The sequence below is a fragment of the Paramisgurnus dabryanus genome, chromosome 13, assembly GCF_030506205.2.
Source record: "Paramisgurnus dabryanus chromosome 13, PD_genome_1.1, whole genome shotgun sequence".
Classification (NCBI taxonomy): Eukaryota; Metazoa; Chordata; class Actinopteri; order Cypriniformes; family Cobitidae; genus Paramisgurnus; species Paramisgurnus dabryanus.
In genome coordinates, this window is record NC_133349.1 from 17,124,637 (window position 1) to 17,140,506 (window position 15,870).

The 15,870-nt window shown below is 38.3% G+C and overlaps 2 protein-coding genes across 2 annotated transcripts; both read right to left on the reverse strand.

Annotated features, from left to right (window-relative positions):
- Positions 1 to 2,094: 2,094 nt before the first annotated feature.
- rad54b (RAD54 homolog B) lies at positions 2,095 to 15,258 on the reverse strand. The gene is made up of 15 exons (XM_065245536.2): positions 15,188 to 15,258; positions 14,778 to 14,961; positions 14,269 to 14,491; positions 7,409 to 7,540; positions 6,944 to 7,228; positions 6,234 to 6,396; positions 5,903 to 6,128; positions 5,592 to 5,799; positions 5,348 to 5,487; positions 4,825 to 5,127; positions 4,563 to 4,711; positions 3,904 to 4,165; positions 3,075 to 3,141; positions 2,600 to 2,800; positions 2,095 to 2,468 (listed from the first exon to the last, which is right to left on the reverse strand). The coding sequence occupies exons 2-15, from the start codon at positions 14,922 to 14,924 to the stop codon at positions 2,242 to 2,244; spliced, it is 2,733 nt and encodes a 910-aa protein (XP_065101608.2). The 5' UTR covers positions 14,925 to 14,961; positions 15,188 to 15,258; the 3' UTR covers positions 2,095 to 2,241.
- fsbp (fibrinogen silencer binding protein) lies at positions 8,512 to 11,029 on the reverse strand. Its single transcript, XM_065260840.2, has 2 exons — positions 10,370 to 11,029; positions 8,512 to 9,449 (listed from the first exon to the last, which is right to left on the reverse strand). The coding sequence occupies exons 1-2, from the start codon at positions 10,765 to 10,767 to the stop codon at positions 8,876 to 8,878; spliced, it is 972 nt and encodes a 323-aa protein (XP_065116912.1). The 5' UTR covers positions 10,768 to 11,029; the 3' UTR covers positions 8,512 to 8,875.
- Positions 15,259 to 15,870: the final 612 nt, after the last annotated feature.

A 15,870-nucleotide genomic window follows, 5' to 3' on the forward strand; every position in this document is an offset into this window, starting at 1 on the left:
TTAACCCTCCAATGAATGGTGTCCACTACAAGGATCGTCTACAGATTGGTCATAATGCGATGCAGATTCAAATATTATGTGGTTACTGATCAGCAGTCTTAAAAACATCAGTTATCCATACAACTATTTGTGCCTTCATCGTACAAGAACTGACGATAGCCTACTTGCAGTAAAGTGTTGGCAGGCTCAGCAGCACATACATACCTGCTGACTGAATAAACATTGTATGAAGTTACTGGGGTAACAGTTGCTAAGATGACATTATTACAGCCTGGACAGTGTTATAGGCTCTCAAGAGGCAGCTCATGCACACAAGCGTGTGACTAACAGCATCTCCAACACTTAAACTATGCACAACTCACATAAACATCACTGACTCAGCCATCATATAACAGACTTATGATTAATTATGCATTCATTTAAACACTGTTAATAAACAGCAGCAACAAACATGCAGCGGGTTTGATATGTCAATAAGTCAAAAATCTGGTGAGCCGATTTCCTGTTGATTATTTTTGCGCTTGCTTTGTCATTTCTGATTCCTGTTGTCAGTGTTGCTGTTTCACTAATGCTGGTATGGATTCAGAGAGTAACTGCATTACATGAACTATTTTTTTCAACCAGCACCATCATGTTCAAAGATTCTTCTTAGGTCGATATCTTTAATGTAGCCCATCAGCACTGTAAAAAATAAAGATGTTGAAATATGGAAATAATTTAATAGCTTAAGTGCTCCTGTATAGTTTAGTAGTAGAGCATTGCGTTAGCAGTGCAAAATGTCATAGGTTTGAACCCAATGAACACACATACTGATAAAAATGCATACCTGATAATGCACTGCAAGTCGCTTTGGATAAAAGCATCTGCAAAATGCAAAAATGTTTACCTAATATGGATGGGCACACATGTCCACCCCTAATACAAAAGGGATAATGCAAATCCAGAATTATAAATAAACTAAAGGTAAAATAAAAAATGGCGATATACTCGCTTATATGACTGTACATTTTATATTAAAGTGCACATAATCATTGCTATAAAAAAAAACATTATTTTGTGTATTTGGTATATTTCCACACACTGTACATTTTTGTAGTTTCAAATTTCCCTTTCTTCCGGATTTTCGACAAAACTCATCGATTTGAAAATTGCTATGTCCCTGATTGGCCAGCTAATCTGTACATTGTGATTGGCCTGAATACCTCTGAGATCAGCCGGAAATGTGACGCTCCCTACCATGTTTGAAAGATTTGCTCACAATGCAATGCTAACAGACGTTAACTTACAGGCTGTGAGTCCAGAGAAAATTGTCCCATTGGTTACTTTCAATGGCAGGGGACTATTTTCGGCAGTGAGTAATATCACTACGCCTACTGTAGCCATGTAACAGCAGCAAAGTCCTTGATTAATACACCAGAATGAGAGCATGGTCCAAACCATATCTGTCGGTCTTAGTACACGATGTAACTACAGAAGAGTAAAGTTTTAAATAGGAAAAATATTGAAACTCTTTGGTTATTTTTTAGCGTGATGCTAATGGTCTAATCAGATTTAATGGATAGGGCTAAGCTATGCTAAAAGTGCTAGAGCCAGACCCGGAGATCAGCTAAATGGATTACAAAGTGGTAAAAATCAAATGTTAACTCTAGGGGAGCTGGAAAATGAGCATATTTTTTTAAAAAGTGGAATGTCCCTTTAATAATTGAGCAATTCTGGTCTTTACTAAAAAGCATTATGCCACTGGCCATGCATAACACAGTCAAGGGGGGTTTCAGGAATTAATTTCATTTTGTGACAAAGAAAACCCCTTACCTGGGATAAAATGTACTGTAGGGCATAGCCTGATCAGTGCGTGAAATCTGTTTCATTAAAGGGATAGTTCACCCAAAACTAAAAATTGTGTCATCATTTACTCACCCAAACCTTAATAAATGTCTTTGTTCTGCTGAACACAAAGACAGATGATTACATTACCTCTGATAGACACCTTTCCTGTGTTTTACAGTAATGTTTTTTAATAATGTCATTTTTTTCTGGTTATTTCTGTAAATCAATTTGCCTAGTGGTGAAGATTCCCACATTTAGGTGTTTCCTAAATGGTCAAACAACTGCTGATGCATACAACAAAGATAGATGTTAATATATACAAGGACACATTTATTAACAGCACATATTTCACATAAAAGATTTACAAAAAAACATGAGGGTGGTGTGTTTGTAAGTATAAGTAAATAAAAAAGTTTATACTGTGGTTTGGGAATTTGAAGTGGTGCTCTGAAAGGCATACGTAACATGGCTACAAGCACGATTTAAGTAAATGTCATCGTATGATTGGACGGTTCCAGCGAAATGCCTCCATTGCATGAGCTCAGACATGCTGACACGTTGGGGAAATGCTGCTGCGCTATTAACATGGCGACCGAGTTGACATGCCCTTCCAGTCTCTTCATTTACCTCATTCACAACACCTGATGTAATAAAATCACATAAAATCACATTTAAAATAAATAAGCAAGAAATTATATATTCTAAAAAAAAAACAATATGTTATATATTGAAGAGAAATATATTGATAGATCATCTGTGGGTTTTTATTTACCTGGTGTGTTTCCATCACCGGCACACTGGCAGCCCAGTAGATCATGAGTGAGACAGGTGGTATTTGGCTCAAAAGTAAAAAGGTCCCGCAGCTCTTCCGCAGAAAAGCTAATATGCTCAGCCTTTTTGGTCATGTCGACCACTGTACCAGAAAGCCCCTGTTTACTCACCTGTCTCTGATAGATCTTCTCTTCTATAGAACCTACAAGAGAAACGTGCACAAATGCTTTACATTTATAAAAATCATAACACTGAAAGCTTTTAGCTATAATAAAGAATGTGTTTCATCATGTGATGGGTATCATAACATACAGCCTGGCAGAAAGTTTGTCTCACGATTGATGAAAGCCTACGACATGTTTTTTTACTACTTGACGTTGTGCAGTCATAACAAAACAGCAACATTTATGTTTTGAAAGAGGGGTTGCTTGCGCTGATGGCTCATGTTTTCTGTGCCATATGCTGATGTTTATTACCTGTTGTAAGTAGCCTGTAGATGTGAACTGTTTTCTTCTGTCCGTCTCGCCACACTCGTGCCATGGCCTAAGAGATAAAAAAAAACATTCACTGTGGCTGAAAAACAAAATGACTCTGAGATGAGATATCATTACAAAGGTCTTTTCAGAAGTAAATACAGCTTGAGCAAATCCACATTGTGTTGGATTGTTTGGACTCTCTGCCATCTAGTGGTCACCATTAAAGGTGCAAGTAGAAGAGCATGTAGGAATATAAAAAGCAGCTGTTAGCTTTATCACCTGATGGTAGAAGCTGGAACTACATCATTTTTGGGGCAAAAAGCACTTTCTCCATTCACAGCCATTCAGCCTTTTCAACAAATTGAAAGTTGTCTGCAATCTTTGATTTTTTATTATTCCATCAGCAAGTTTAATCACTAGCAAATTTCTTTAGCCGAACTAGCAGGAAAAAGTGGGTTGGTCGGATGGTGTAAAAGCCAGTTCCAAACATTACCACTAAACCTAACCCAAACATAACAGCATTGTTCTATGACAAATAAGGATGTTGACTCAAAACATGGTATCCTGCAAATGAAGGTGCTCCTCTATAGCATTGTGTTAGCAGCACAAAAGATCATGGGTTTGAACACACATACTGATAAAACAAATGTAAACCATATAATGTAAGTCGCTTTGGAATAAAGTGTCTGCCAAATGCATAAATGTAAATGTAATGTAAGGTTGACCAAATTATGCTTTCTAGTCCTCCTTAAAATAACTTATTTGGCAAAAAAAAAACTTTTGTGCTTTCCATATATTGTACATTGTGTTAAAACAGATGTTCACTGACCTGTATGTCATTGGCTGGATTCCAGTCTAAATCGTATAAAACAAGATGGGAGGCACCAATAAGGTTAAGCCCCACCCCTCCAGCCTTAGAGCTGAGAAGCAACAGGAAGTTGGAAGAATGTGGACTGTTAAAAGAATCAACAATTCGTTGTCGCTGAACAACAGGCGTCTGTCCATCGAGCCGACACCATTTGTAGCCAATGTGATCACAGACATTTTGCAGCAAGTCAAGAGTTTGTGTGTAGTTAGACACCAAAACAACCCTAGAAAGAGAGAGAGAGAGAGAGACCAATCCACTTTTCACTTTAGGTGACATTTATTGACTTATTGTCTTTGAGTCATTTGGAGTAGTTTTATGATTGTTTATGTGCTTTCCAAACATAAAATGACAGTACCCTTCCAAAAATTAACCATGTTTTTTTGTGTTAAATGTGTAGTGAATATGTTTTTTTGGTGTGTTGATTACTATTAGCAAAACCATGCTTAATTTTCGTAAGGGTATTTTTGGATAAAACCTACAAATGAAGAAAAGAAGACATACAGATACAGTAAGATAATTTTTGTTTCTTGGCTAAACTTTTTTTTCAAAAATGCAAAAGATCCATGCATCTAAATAAATGCGATGACATCTGTAATCAGTTGGTGAATTTGTTTGTGTACCTGTCTTTGCGATTGACATCCTGGATTGCAGACAGAAGATCTGTTAGCACTAGAAGCTTCCCAGAGTCTGCAGTGCTGAAAGCACCCGTGGAGTAGCCTTCAGGAAAAAGCTCCATCATTTCATCTTCGAACATCTCATTCGTCTTTTCCTGAAGCAATCAAAGAGCAGCATTAGTCAGATTAAAAGCAAGATAACATTGCCCCAGGTATACTTCATTGTATAAATATGCAAACCACAAACGCATCATTCAGTGTTGCATACTTGTAGAGTATTATAGAGCAGCCCGGGGTGATTGCAGAGTTTCTTAAGAGCGTTGATGCATGCAAGGTGTGGGCTGTGCGTGTAAGAGTGTATGCCGGCACTGGAAAGGCAGGCTTTGATGGGACGTGTGGCCAGCAGGACTCCATACAGACGCAGCTGCAGTTCGGTGGGTTTGCAAAATACAGTCCACTCGATCCTCTCTGACAAATACTGATTGATGATCTCCTGCGTGCGTCGCAGCGTAAACACCCCTGTTAGACGGAAGAGCTCAGCGGCACGCTCCTCTCCAATAAATCTCTCCTCCTGAAACAAACAGAGCAAAGACAGATGCATTACTCAGACCGTGCAAGTCATCTGGGTGAATAAACCATGCTCATATCTAAAGACCATCTGTTTTGATTTTTTTATAGACAAAGAAGAGTGGTGTCTCCCATATGAGCACCATGACTCAATGTGTCAGACACAGAGCATGCATGCTAAACAACAGATCACTGCCATCTGAATATGTTTCGGTATGGTATACCTCTGTGCAGGAGGGCTGTCGAGATCTGAGAATGGGTTCTTCATAAATCTTTCTGTAGGCTGCAGATGTTCCCAGAATTCCTGGATTTACAAATTCGACAATGGAATAAAACTCCTGCAGATCGTTCTGCACTGGAGTGCCTGTCATAATACCAAAAAAAAACATAATGTTATTATTTTTTATCTTTCATTTACATAAATTCTAAGTGCATGTGTCTAAATGTACAGAATAAAGTAAAATAAACCTGTTAATATAAGGCGCCTTTGACATGAAAGAGCAGTGAGTGCACCAGATGTTTTGATATTGCTGTTTTTGAGTCGATGTCCTTCATCGCAGACTAGCACTCCAAAGTCCAGCTCTTTCAATCTGTCCACAGAGCGCAGCAACATCTCATAACTGATCACCATCACAGAGTAAATTGGAGAAGACGCAAACTCCTCCACGCGGTGATCCTACATAAACAACACATTTATGATTCAAATAAAATTACTAGTTGGAAAAGTACTGCTCAGTGCTCAATCCATCCATCATTAAACACAAACAACATGTACACACCTGGTCTACGGTGTAAACGCTGATCCTCTCTCTCCCCAGCCACTTATTAAACTCAGCAGCCCAGTTCTTCACCAAACTACCTGGACACACCACAAGCGCTCTCTTAATTAAAGACCGTCCCCCGTAGGGACCCTGTCTCAGTAGTGTCCACAGCACACAAACACACTGTAGGGTCTTCCCAAGCCCCATCTCGTCTGCCAAAATTGCCCCACAGCGGCCAGCCAATCTGTAATATACACACAAACATGTACATGCGCAAAAAAAATGCATGATTAAACAAATGCACAAAGAGAAGTTAAACATGTATAAATGTACAAATTATGATTTTAACCTCATTCCCATTAAGCATTCATAAAGAAAGACCACGCCCTCTTTCTGATGTGGCCGAAGATGATTGGTCAGGTGAGGGTCCACGACCACATCCACCAGTGGAGAACCAGATTTATTATTTAGCCACTGGTGATCAGTGGTTGGCCGTGGCATCACAAGAGCTCCTGCGGACAAGCAAACAATGGGCTATGTATTTTCTGATCAGGTAAAAGTAGGCATCTGTGAACTGAGATGGTGGGACAATAAATTATACCTGCTGTATTATGGTGCGTTCACACAAAACGCAAATAGAGCAAAAATTTGCATCTAGTTTGCCGCTTGAACATTTTGAATTCATTCGCGCATCCAGAGTGAAATAGACGCGTGTAAAAAGCAAGCGTTTGAAGCTAAATTGATGCGAAATATCAGTTGTTCCTCCATGTTATATGAGTGACCCGGGGCAGCAAGCAGGCTCCTGATTGGTTAAAACGATGCAAATTGCAAAGTAAAAAAATTTAAATTTGGGGGTCAGACGCCAATTCTTGTCTTTTGCGCAAACTAGATGCGCGAATGAGGTGGATTCGCGTCTACGGCGCCACGCTAAACACCTCATTCGCGCTGCAAAAAATGTGCTAAAAAAAACATGTCTTTACATTGAAAAAATTCATGCCAGATTCTCTATTCGCGTTGGGTGTGAATGCAGCATTACAGTAGATTGAATGTGAGCTGTACCTGGTGCATTCGGGTCATGTTTGGGTTTACATGGGGCCCCTTCAGGGGTGAAATCTTGTAGCGCTCCTTTAAGTGCGGGTCTTGTAAAGGATTTGGCCAGTGGTCGATATACAGGAGCCTTTACAATTGCCTCTGCAGACGTCTCGACAGTTGCATCTTGGAAACAACGGCCCTTGACGTAGTCTTCATCGGAAATGACTCCCATTACCTCAATTTGTTTTCCTCCCACATTAAGAGTCTGACCCTCAGACAGACTCTCCAATTCAGAGGCTTTATAGCCTGATCCTAACAGACAAATTTAGATTTAAACATAGACCTAAACAAAATCTGTTTTAAAATAATATTGTGTGAGTAATTACTCTTTATTTTTAATGTACATTTAAATACAAATATAAAAAAATCTTTACAATACTACACATCAAACAATAGCTATTGCATTGCTTGTTTGCACCGTGGTAGACTAACCTCGTCCAATGTCCCGTCCCTCCATGTCTTTGAGCACAACACTCCGCCCCTTCGCAATCAGCACAGCGTCGCCCTCCCACCGCTTATGCTTCCTTGATGATGCCTTGCACCACATAACACTATAGTAGTGCACTTTAAAAATAAATCAATACATGACTAAGTTGTTACATTACAAAAAAACAGTCTATGCTAAATCATATTTAAATGGGTTAAGTTATAAATGTGCTAATTTTTAAAGCTGCAATCCATATTTTAATTGTTTGTTTTAATTCCCATAAAATTGTACCTATTATATAATATATCCTCTCTATAGAATCAGCTATGCCTGGCTCTCTTTCAGGGTTTTTTTCCCTCCTAGGACTTTTCCCACAGGGTTTTTCTCCTAGGGAGTTTTATCAACCCCTGGGATGTTTGCTGACATTGGCTTAACTTTGCACCCTCTTATATACGTTACATTATTATTACGCTCGCTAGTATGGTTAATCTAAACCGCTCATGCTTACGATTTTTCTGTGTTTTCTCGTGCATTTGAAACAATTAAACAATTGTTATAAGCACTGTATAAATAAAATGTAATTTAATTGTTTGTTTGTTTGCTTGCTTGTTTATCTAAGGCTATATATTCATTGCGAGAACTGGTTAATCCGTATACAAGTTGATCCACACAAGTTAATCCATATGTTGGGGGAGGGGCAATTTGGCATCTCCAATTCCCCTAAGCTGCATGTTTTTGGACTGTGGAAGGAAACCGGAGAACCCGGAGTAAACCCACGCTGACATATGGACAACATGCACTGTTTTTTATTTATTTTCTATGTATTTTATCAAATAAGTTGTTGAGCAGATATAAAAATTCCCTGATTCACGATAGTAAGCTCATAATAATATATAATAAGTTCAGCAGACAAAGGGCTGTGCAAGAAATACTGTCTTTTGACTTCTCAACTCGCATAGAGATAAGTACATAAAGTAAAAAGCAAACAGAAATGGCAATATTGAGGCAAAAGTTGCTAAGTGAAGCTTTAAAACCAGGCATGTAAAGAAATTCACTGAATAAACATAAGACACTACACATAATGTCTACACAAAATTTATTAGCAGAGCAAGTTAATATTTTATACTGCTGCTATGCATCGAACGTGATTTGAATGTCGCTAGTTGAAATGTGAGGCACAACAAAGAAATATATACGGAAAACTTTGAAAAATCAAAATACAATTTTATTGGTGACAACATACAAAAAATTGCTTGTCCAATCACGCATTCACACACAAAAACAGTAATTCCTCCCACAGCCATGAGAGTAAACCTTGTTCAAACATGAACCGAATAAAAACCTGTACAAACATGAAAGAACTGTAGGACTGTATAAACAAGTCTGCATAATACCAGCCTTATAACACATGGTTAGTTCAGCAACACCAAAGTTGTTCCCTTTTTGCTACATTTTATACACGACGTTACGTGTTACATCGTTGGCAGCCCATGGCGAAGTCTGGCGACCCTCAGTTTCTCCACTTTGACCTTTGACCTCAGAAGCTCCTCCTCCAATTGTTGCTTTCGTTTAAGCCCCTCTCTCTTCTCTTCCAGATATAGCCCAAGCTTTCTATGATTGGCCAGAAGCAGCTCATGTTCCTCTCGCATCATCTGCAACATTTCAGCCTCAAACACAGGACTTTTGAAAGCTACCCTGCCCCTATGATAAAGACTCTGCCTAGGGGCAGGTGCTGATGGTGAGAGCGGCAAGTGTACGGAGGAGGGGCACGGAGAGAGAGAGGCCGCATACACATGGGAAACCAAATCCTCATCTTCCTCATCTTCAACCACCTCATTTTCTCTCTCGTTCTGTCCGTGGAGGGGCTGACTGCTTGGGGAAGTACCTGGCGAACTGTGTGTCGTAATCAGTTGGATATCAGGCGGCGGCTTCACATCCTCTGACTCTTCCCTTACGACTTCATCGGGTGGATATCCCGACAACACTTGGACGGACAGACTACTGCCTGGCTGCTCTAGCACTCGAGAAATCCTTTTGAACTGAAGCCTAGCACAAAAACATGTGTAATGTTAGCATATGAACAATTTATAAAGAAAATATAAACTTTGATGAATACTTTCAGAAAATTTGTTTGTATGTTTTTTTATTTAAACAAATAAAAATGCCTAACATCTAAAAAAAAGTACTAAAAACTACTATGGTGCTACCATGGGTACTTTTAATGTTGACCTGAGTGCACATGTATTTCAGTAGCATGGTCAATGTTAAATTACCATGGTTTTATTACCTGATACAATCATTGTACCATGGTACTGCCACAATACTTATGGAAATAGATTTACTAATAAATCTGAATGAGATTATCCACCTCCGCAGCTCTTTGCAAAATTTGACTCATGGTTATAAATGACAAAAAAGACTGTGAGACCTTTCTTTTGTCATTGAGGCTGAGGCAGATTTTGAGCTGACAGTGTAAAGTAACTATACTGGCAAACCTGTCATTAGCCCAGCATCAGAAATACAGTTAATGACATCCAAATCCCCACAGTACACCAAGCTTACCTCTGGGACAGGACACACAGTGAAAAGACTTAAGTGTGTGTGTGTGACTGCAACACGTGTTTAAACCACAGACAGCAGAAACAGCAAACTGAACTGCTAAAGATGATGTCTGTCTAAAAATACTGCTAAACTGGATAAGTGTGAAAGCAGCCGCCTTAAATGTCAGAACATTTCTGACCAGCTAGATGCTGTTATAAAAATGTAATAACCAATAAAATTATCTCCTTGATGCCAATGATATTTTGGCATATACAAGTATGTTTGAGTGTGTATGCATAGATATAGTAAGTATGTATGTTTTATAAAATGTCACCTTATAATGTATGTCAGTTTTGTTTATGTGATTATCTGTAAATGTGTGGGGGAAGCATGTGGCAGGAAAATAGGTGTATGCTCGATCTCACCTGTGAAGTGCACTTTGATCTTTGTCCCCCACATGAAAGAGTTGAGGAATCATTTCCATGATACGTTTGGTTGGCTCTGAGATGCTGCTTCTGTATGCAGGCTGGGCGTGGCTTCGCTGAAGAACCTCCTGTTTTGCACTTTCTTTAAGTCGTTTATAGAGAGTCCGAAGGCCCTGAGCCGTTCTTGGTGGTCTCTCGCCTCCCAAACTATTATAGCGCTCCGCTATGCTGTCCCAGGATCGGTTCTTATCCACAATCACGGCATGCTTGTTGGTGTGCTCCTCCAAAATGTGTATGTGAGGCTGGACCAGACGCAGAAGATCCAGTTTTTCAGACAGGGTGAAGTTTGAGGAGCGTGCCTTGCCAACCATGCTGTTTGTCATGTATATGGAAGACATCTTGCTTTTTAGGCTGGTCTCAATGCTCTAGACTCTGTCTTCTCTTCTTCGCTTTCCTGTGTCTTGTATGCTGTATCTTATTCTGGAGGACACTCACTTGTGTGAGCAGGCTGCTGCACTGCTTGCCTCGATTAAACAACACACACATGCACAAACCGGCTCCTAAGCACACAGGGACGTTTGAAAAAGAATCAGGCTTAACTAGGCCAGCCTCGATTAGGCCCACGCCTACCCGGGGAGGGCTTTGCTGGAATTCCTTTTAGCTTAAAGGAGACATATCATGCTAAATCCACTTTTCTTGGCTCTTAAATGCATTTTGTTGTATATTTGTAGTGTTTATAAGTACATAAAAGTTGAAATTAATCTCTTCAGGTGCTTTGTTGATATCTTTATATTCTGTTTTGGTCATATTTTCCAACCGGTTCTGATTTTTCTATTATCTATTACGTTTTTTGAACAATTACGTCACAGTATTTGCAGCGGAACTGCTAAATAAGGACATCGACTTCCAGCCCAACACTACGAGCAATCCGCCATTTTATATTTCTCGCTGCGATATTGTAGTCCAAGCTCAAGGATGCAGAAGTTACGAGAGCGTAAGAAATGTACTCACATCTGTGGATAAAGTCATTTTTGTGTGCCCGAGGCACTTTAAGGATAACTACTTCACCAATCTCCGCCAGTATAAAGAAGGATTTACCGATAGACTTCGTCTGATTGAGGGGTCAATTACTTCTTTCTTTGGAGACGACGAGCAGAGCACTTCGGTAAGCAGTTTATAACTTAAAGTAAAAAAGTAAAGTACACGGTGGTCATGGTTTAGCAGTGCTGTTTCTCACTCCGAAGGCTGCAGCCTGCGGAGATCGCTTTTGGGCATCAAGCCTGGTTTAAGTTAACTGAGCATTACATTTGCAAGTCATGAGCATATTACAACAACTTACGATTAACTAAGAATAATAGTAAACTTTATAATTGTTAATATTCTGAAATAAGACCGTCTTGATGACGCATGCAGCCTAGATATGCGACCTCCGGAGGCTGCAGCCTCACACCATTGCGATACCTCAATATGAAGACGTTGTTCTGCAGGTTCGTCGTCTTCATTTTCCTCTCAGTCCGTTTCCGACTCTGGCGCGAACATATAAGGCTGGATGGACAAGTCTTCCGTTGTTGACATTTTGTGAATAACGAGTAAATAAAAAGTTTCTGTGCAGCTAGATAATCGTATCTCTGCTATAAAACTACAAAAATGGCCGAACGGGGTGGAGTTTAACCGAGTGTCACCTCTGCAACCTGGAGAGGGGGCAGGGTATGACGTGCATTTAAAAAGACAGTACCAAAACGAGTTGCTCTCAGATGCACATCAGAAAAGGGGTAGAAAGGGGGCCTGTGGGGCTATAATAATGAGGAATTCAGACCCAAGCATTGCAGTTTCGCTTTACATAGACCACAAATAGATGATTTATATGTAAAAAGGACAGATTTAAAAGCATGATATGTCTGCTTTAAGCTGACGCAGGTTCAGTAAAGCTGCTTAAGCCTGGTCTGACCTACATAACAAACCCGACTACATTAGACTGGAAAACACAGCGCAGTTCTCTCATGCATGCTCATAAAAGCATCTGTACGTTGTGCTTTTTTATCGTGAGAGAACTAATGTGTGTCTCTAAACGTTAAGTTATATTTAAAACCGACCGCGTTTAGGGTGTAAGCGCGAGACTCTGTCTGCCCACTGCTGTGGGAAACATGAAAAGACACGTGCATACGTCTGAACAGCGCTCGAGTAAGCGGACACCGACCACATGTCAATCAAGCGGACCGTGTGCGCTGATTGGTTAGTTTCGCTCAAAGCCGAAGCTAAAGGAGGGGAGGTTTTCTTGTGTTTAATCCGACCTCTATCTGAACGTTTTTGTGAATTTCAATCTTAATCTGCCATAGTTTGCGAAGTTTAAAATAAAAGGACGTTTAAAGTTAACTTTACCCTTCTAAATCGTCGTTTTGGAGCTACACAATAATATAATAATGTGATTAAGTTAAACGCTTGTCAGCCACAGATATGTTTGTACCATCAGATGGGTGTGTTACGCTTTTAAAACATGAGGTATTTGTGTTCCTTAATAATCAAACCCACGACGATGACAGGAACACCATTTTTTGCACGCACATCTATTACCTATTTAACAACGTTTTAGCATGTTCAAAGTCTCAGTTATCGCGATCGCTTTGTTTATGTGTTTCTGGTGTGTCTGTGCGCGCGCGATAGTGCTCACAGTTATGTCAAACTGGTCTGTGCATGAGTAACAGAACTGTTAATAAGCTTTCATATTAAATTTGAATACAAAAATGTGAATTGTTGTCTGTAATTGTACGTTTAAATGTTATATGCGTCAAATGATTTTAATAGTGTTGAAAAATGTTTTGATAAAAAATAATGCATTAGTGTTCACCAACCACAGGAATAAAAAGCATTGAAGTACAGAAACCTTGCCATATGTAACTGAGCAAACAAATATATATATATATATATATATATATATATATATATATATATATATATATATATATATATATATATATATATATATATATATATATATATATATATATATATATATATATATATATATATATGGTCATCTAGTAGCTACATTGTTCCTCAACTTTTTTGGGTCAGTGACTCCTTACAAGGAAGAACATTTCCAAGGATTATGAATCCTCAGAAATGTTATGAATCCCCTATGAATCCCCTAATTATTATGAAAGCATATTAAGCATATGCTTTTAAAAAAATTGTATTATTGAGCAGAAGGATTAAGTGTTCACTGTGCTCTGAGTGAAGTGAGTGATTTATGACAATTTATTAAGATATGTCACAATCATTAGATTAAAATCTGCTTTAAATACAGCCTATTTTTTTAGCATAATTATTATTCCCCGGATATGGATTGCAGACCACCAGGGGTCACCAGATCCCACTTTAAGAACCCCTGATCTATTTAACTCCCTACATGACAAAAAAACTCCCTGCATGTATTCATGAAAAAAAAAAAAATTCAAATTTCATAATAAACATTTGAAAAGTAACTTATAGCACATGCCAAAGCAAGTGCATATTTATACGTCAAAATCATAATCAACAGCTATGAGTTTTGTGTATTGCATATAAAACCATAACACATCATTTTTTATAAATGCACTTCTTTGATATTTCTAACAATGCATATAGCAAAATAACTATGTAAAAGAAAGAAAGCAAAAGAAGCTACCCAGCAGGCATATGACTGACCTTCAACGTTGAAATTTAGCTGAAATAACATCAGTTGTTTGTTCAACGTTGATACAACTTTGAAACAATGGTGAATGGTAAACAATTGCAAAAGGTTAATAAAATGCTTAAAAATCAATGTTGAAATGCCGGCTGGGTATTGTAGTAAAATTATTAATGACATCTTTAAGTATTTATGTTGAAACAAACACAAATATGAAAGTGTCAGTTCTTACCGGTAGACATAGAGTTGGCATGAGTGCTTGGCTGTACCGAGCAGCTGTCTTTGTCTGTTAATTGCTCTGCTTCAGAAAAGTCAGATGATGATGATGATGATCTTAAGTTGTTTTCCTTACATTCCCCCTGAGGAAGAGCACTCAAGACTCTGGCTAAAGCCTTATTGCCTGCTGGAGCTTTAGACACAGCTGAAGCATCTCCACTACTCAAACACATCTGGACCTGTATTAATATACACGACTGTTAAACACAATGCAACCATCAAAATAATGACACTGAAAGTAAAATGGACTGCTGCCTGCTTATAAATCATATACTTGTCTTACAAATAAGATTACAATTATTTTATTTATATTATTATCATAACTTACATATTCTTATAACGCAGATGTAAACATTGTAATAGCACACATAAAGATAACATATAGCAGCAGAAAGACAATATATAGCAGCAGATATAAAATATAGTTAAATATACATAATTACTGACTTTATTTATTGTCTTTACCTTACTAAGCAGCACATTTCCTAATGTCGGCGTCGATGCAGGTAATGGTAGTGATGATCCTGATTCAACCCTCGATAAGGGAGGCATAAACCGCGGTTTCTTTGCAGCATTGCCGCCGAGCTGACTCGGAGCTCCAGACCTGCGCATACTCTTTGTTAAGGCAACACGTCTACCAGCCAGTTACCTGTAACAAACAGTAATATAACATTCATAACACAATGAAACATTAAGGCTAATATCTATGCCGACCGCCTCAATTTTATGATAACGTTGTATTACAACTGGCGAGGTAAATGAAGTAAGTCGAGTAAGTTCTCTGTTTTCGACTTTAAATTCTTTAAAAAAAACTTTAAATGCTTTAAAATACTACACGTATAGAGGTAATATGTCGCAGTATATTAATATCTTACTATAAATCGTGCGTCTTAATCTGTCAATGATGGTTTGTTTTGTAAAACTCCCTCGAAAATATCAAGCCTCCCGCGGATGTGACGCAAATTCACTGTAATTGGCTAAAGCACGGTGTCACAGAAAGGGGCGGAGCTTACGAGAAGCAAAAATCAAGACTGCTGTCACAGAGACCACACTGTAAATCTTTAAAAAAGATGAATGAAGCAAATACAGAAGACGTCTGACTGTTTTGATTTTTGTCAACCATCACTTATCAAACAGGCAAGTACTGAATGCAACCTTTAGTTATGTTAATAATTGTTACCCTTGTGTTTGATTCAGGGACAGCAATCATGACCCAATGACTTTTGCACTATTACAGTTTTGACATCTAAACATTTGGAACTTTAATTGTTTTTTCTTATTTGATCTAAACAAATTATACTTACATTCTTGCAAATACTTTTTATATTCATTATCATTCATATATCTTAATTTTCGGTTTCTATTCATTATCTGGACTGTAGGGATGAGTTAATAACACATGTTGTACATAAAATAAATAGTTTTGTACTTTAGTTTGCTTTTTAGTACTACATGACTTTAAGGATTGATTGCCTTGTCATTATTTTATTTTACTCTAGGTATTTAGCATATCAACAACTGTTGTAACTTTTTTTAAACTTGCCAGATGCAAGTTTTT

Bases quoted from the DNA above. Each gene is read 5' to 3' on its own strand.
- fsbp (XM_065260840.2), bottom strand. From the start codon at position 10,767: ATGTCTTCCATATACATGACAAACAGCATGGTTGGCAAGGCACGCTCC. The intron at 9,450-10,369 runs GTGAGATCGAGC...TTTTTGTGCTAG, and splicing joins GATCAAAGTGCACTTCACAG to GCTTCAGTTCAAAAGGATTT.
- rad54b (XM_065245536.2), bottom strand. From the start codon at position 14,924: ATGCGCAGGTCTGGAGCTCCGAGTCAGCTCGGCGGCAATGCTGCAAAG. The intron at 14,492-14,777 runs GTAAAGACAATA...ATATTAATACAG, and splicing joins GAAATGTGCTGCTTAGTAAG to GTCCAGATGTGTTTGAGTAG. The intron at 6,397-6,943 runs GTACAGCTCACA...GCTTGTCCGCAG, and splicing joins ACATGACCCGAATGCACCAG to GAGCTCTTGTGATGCCACGG.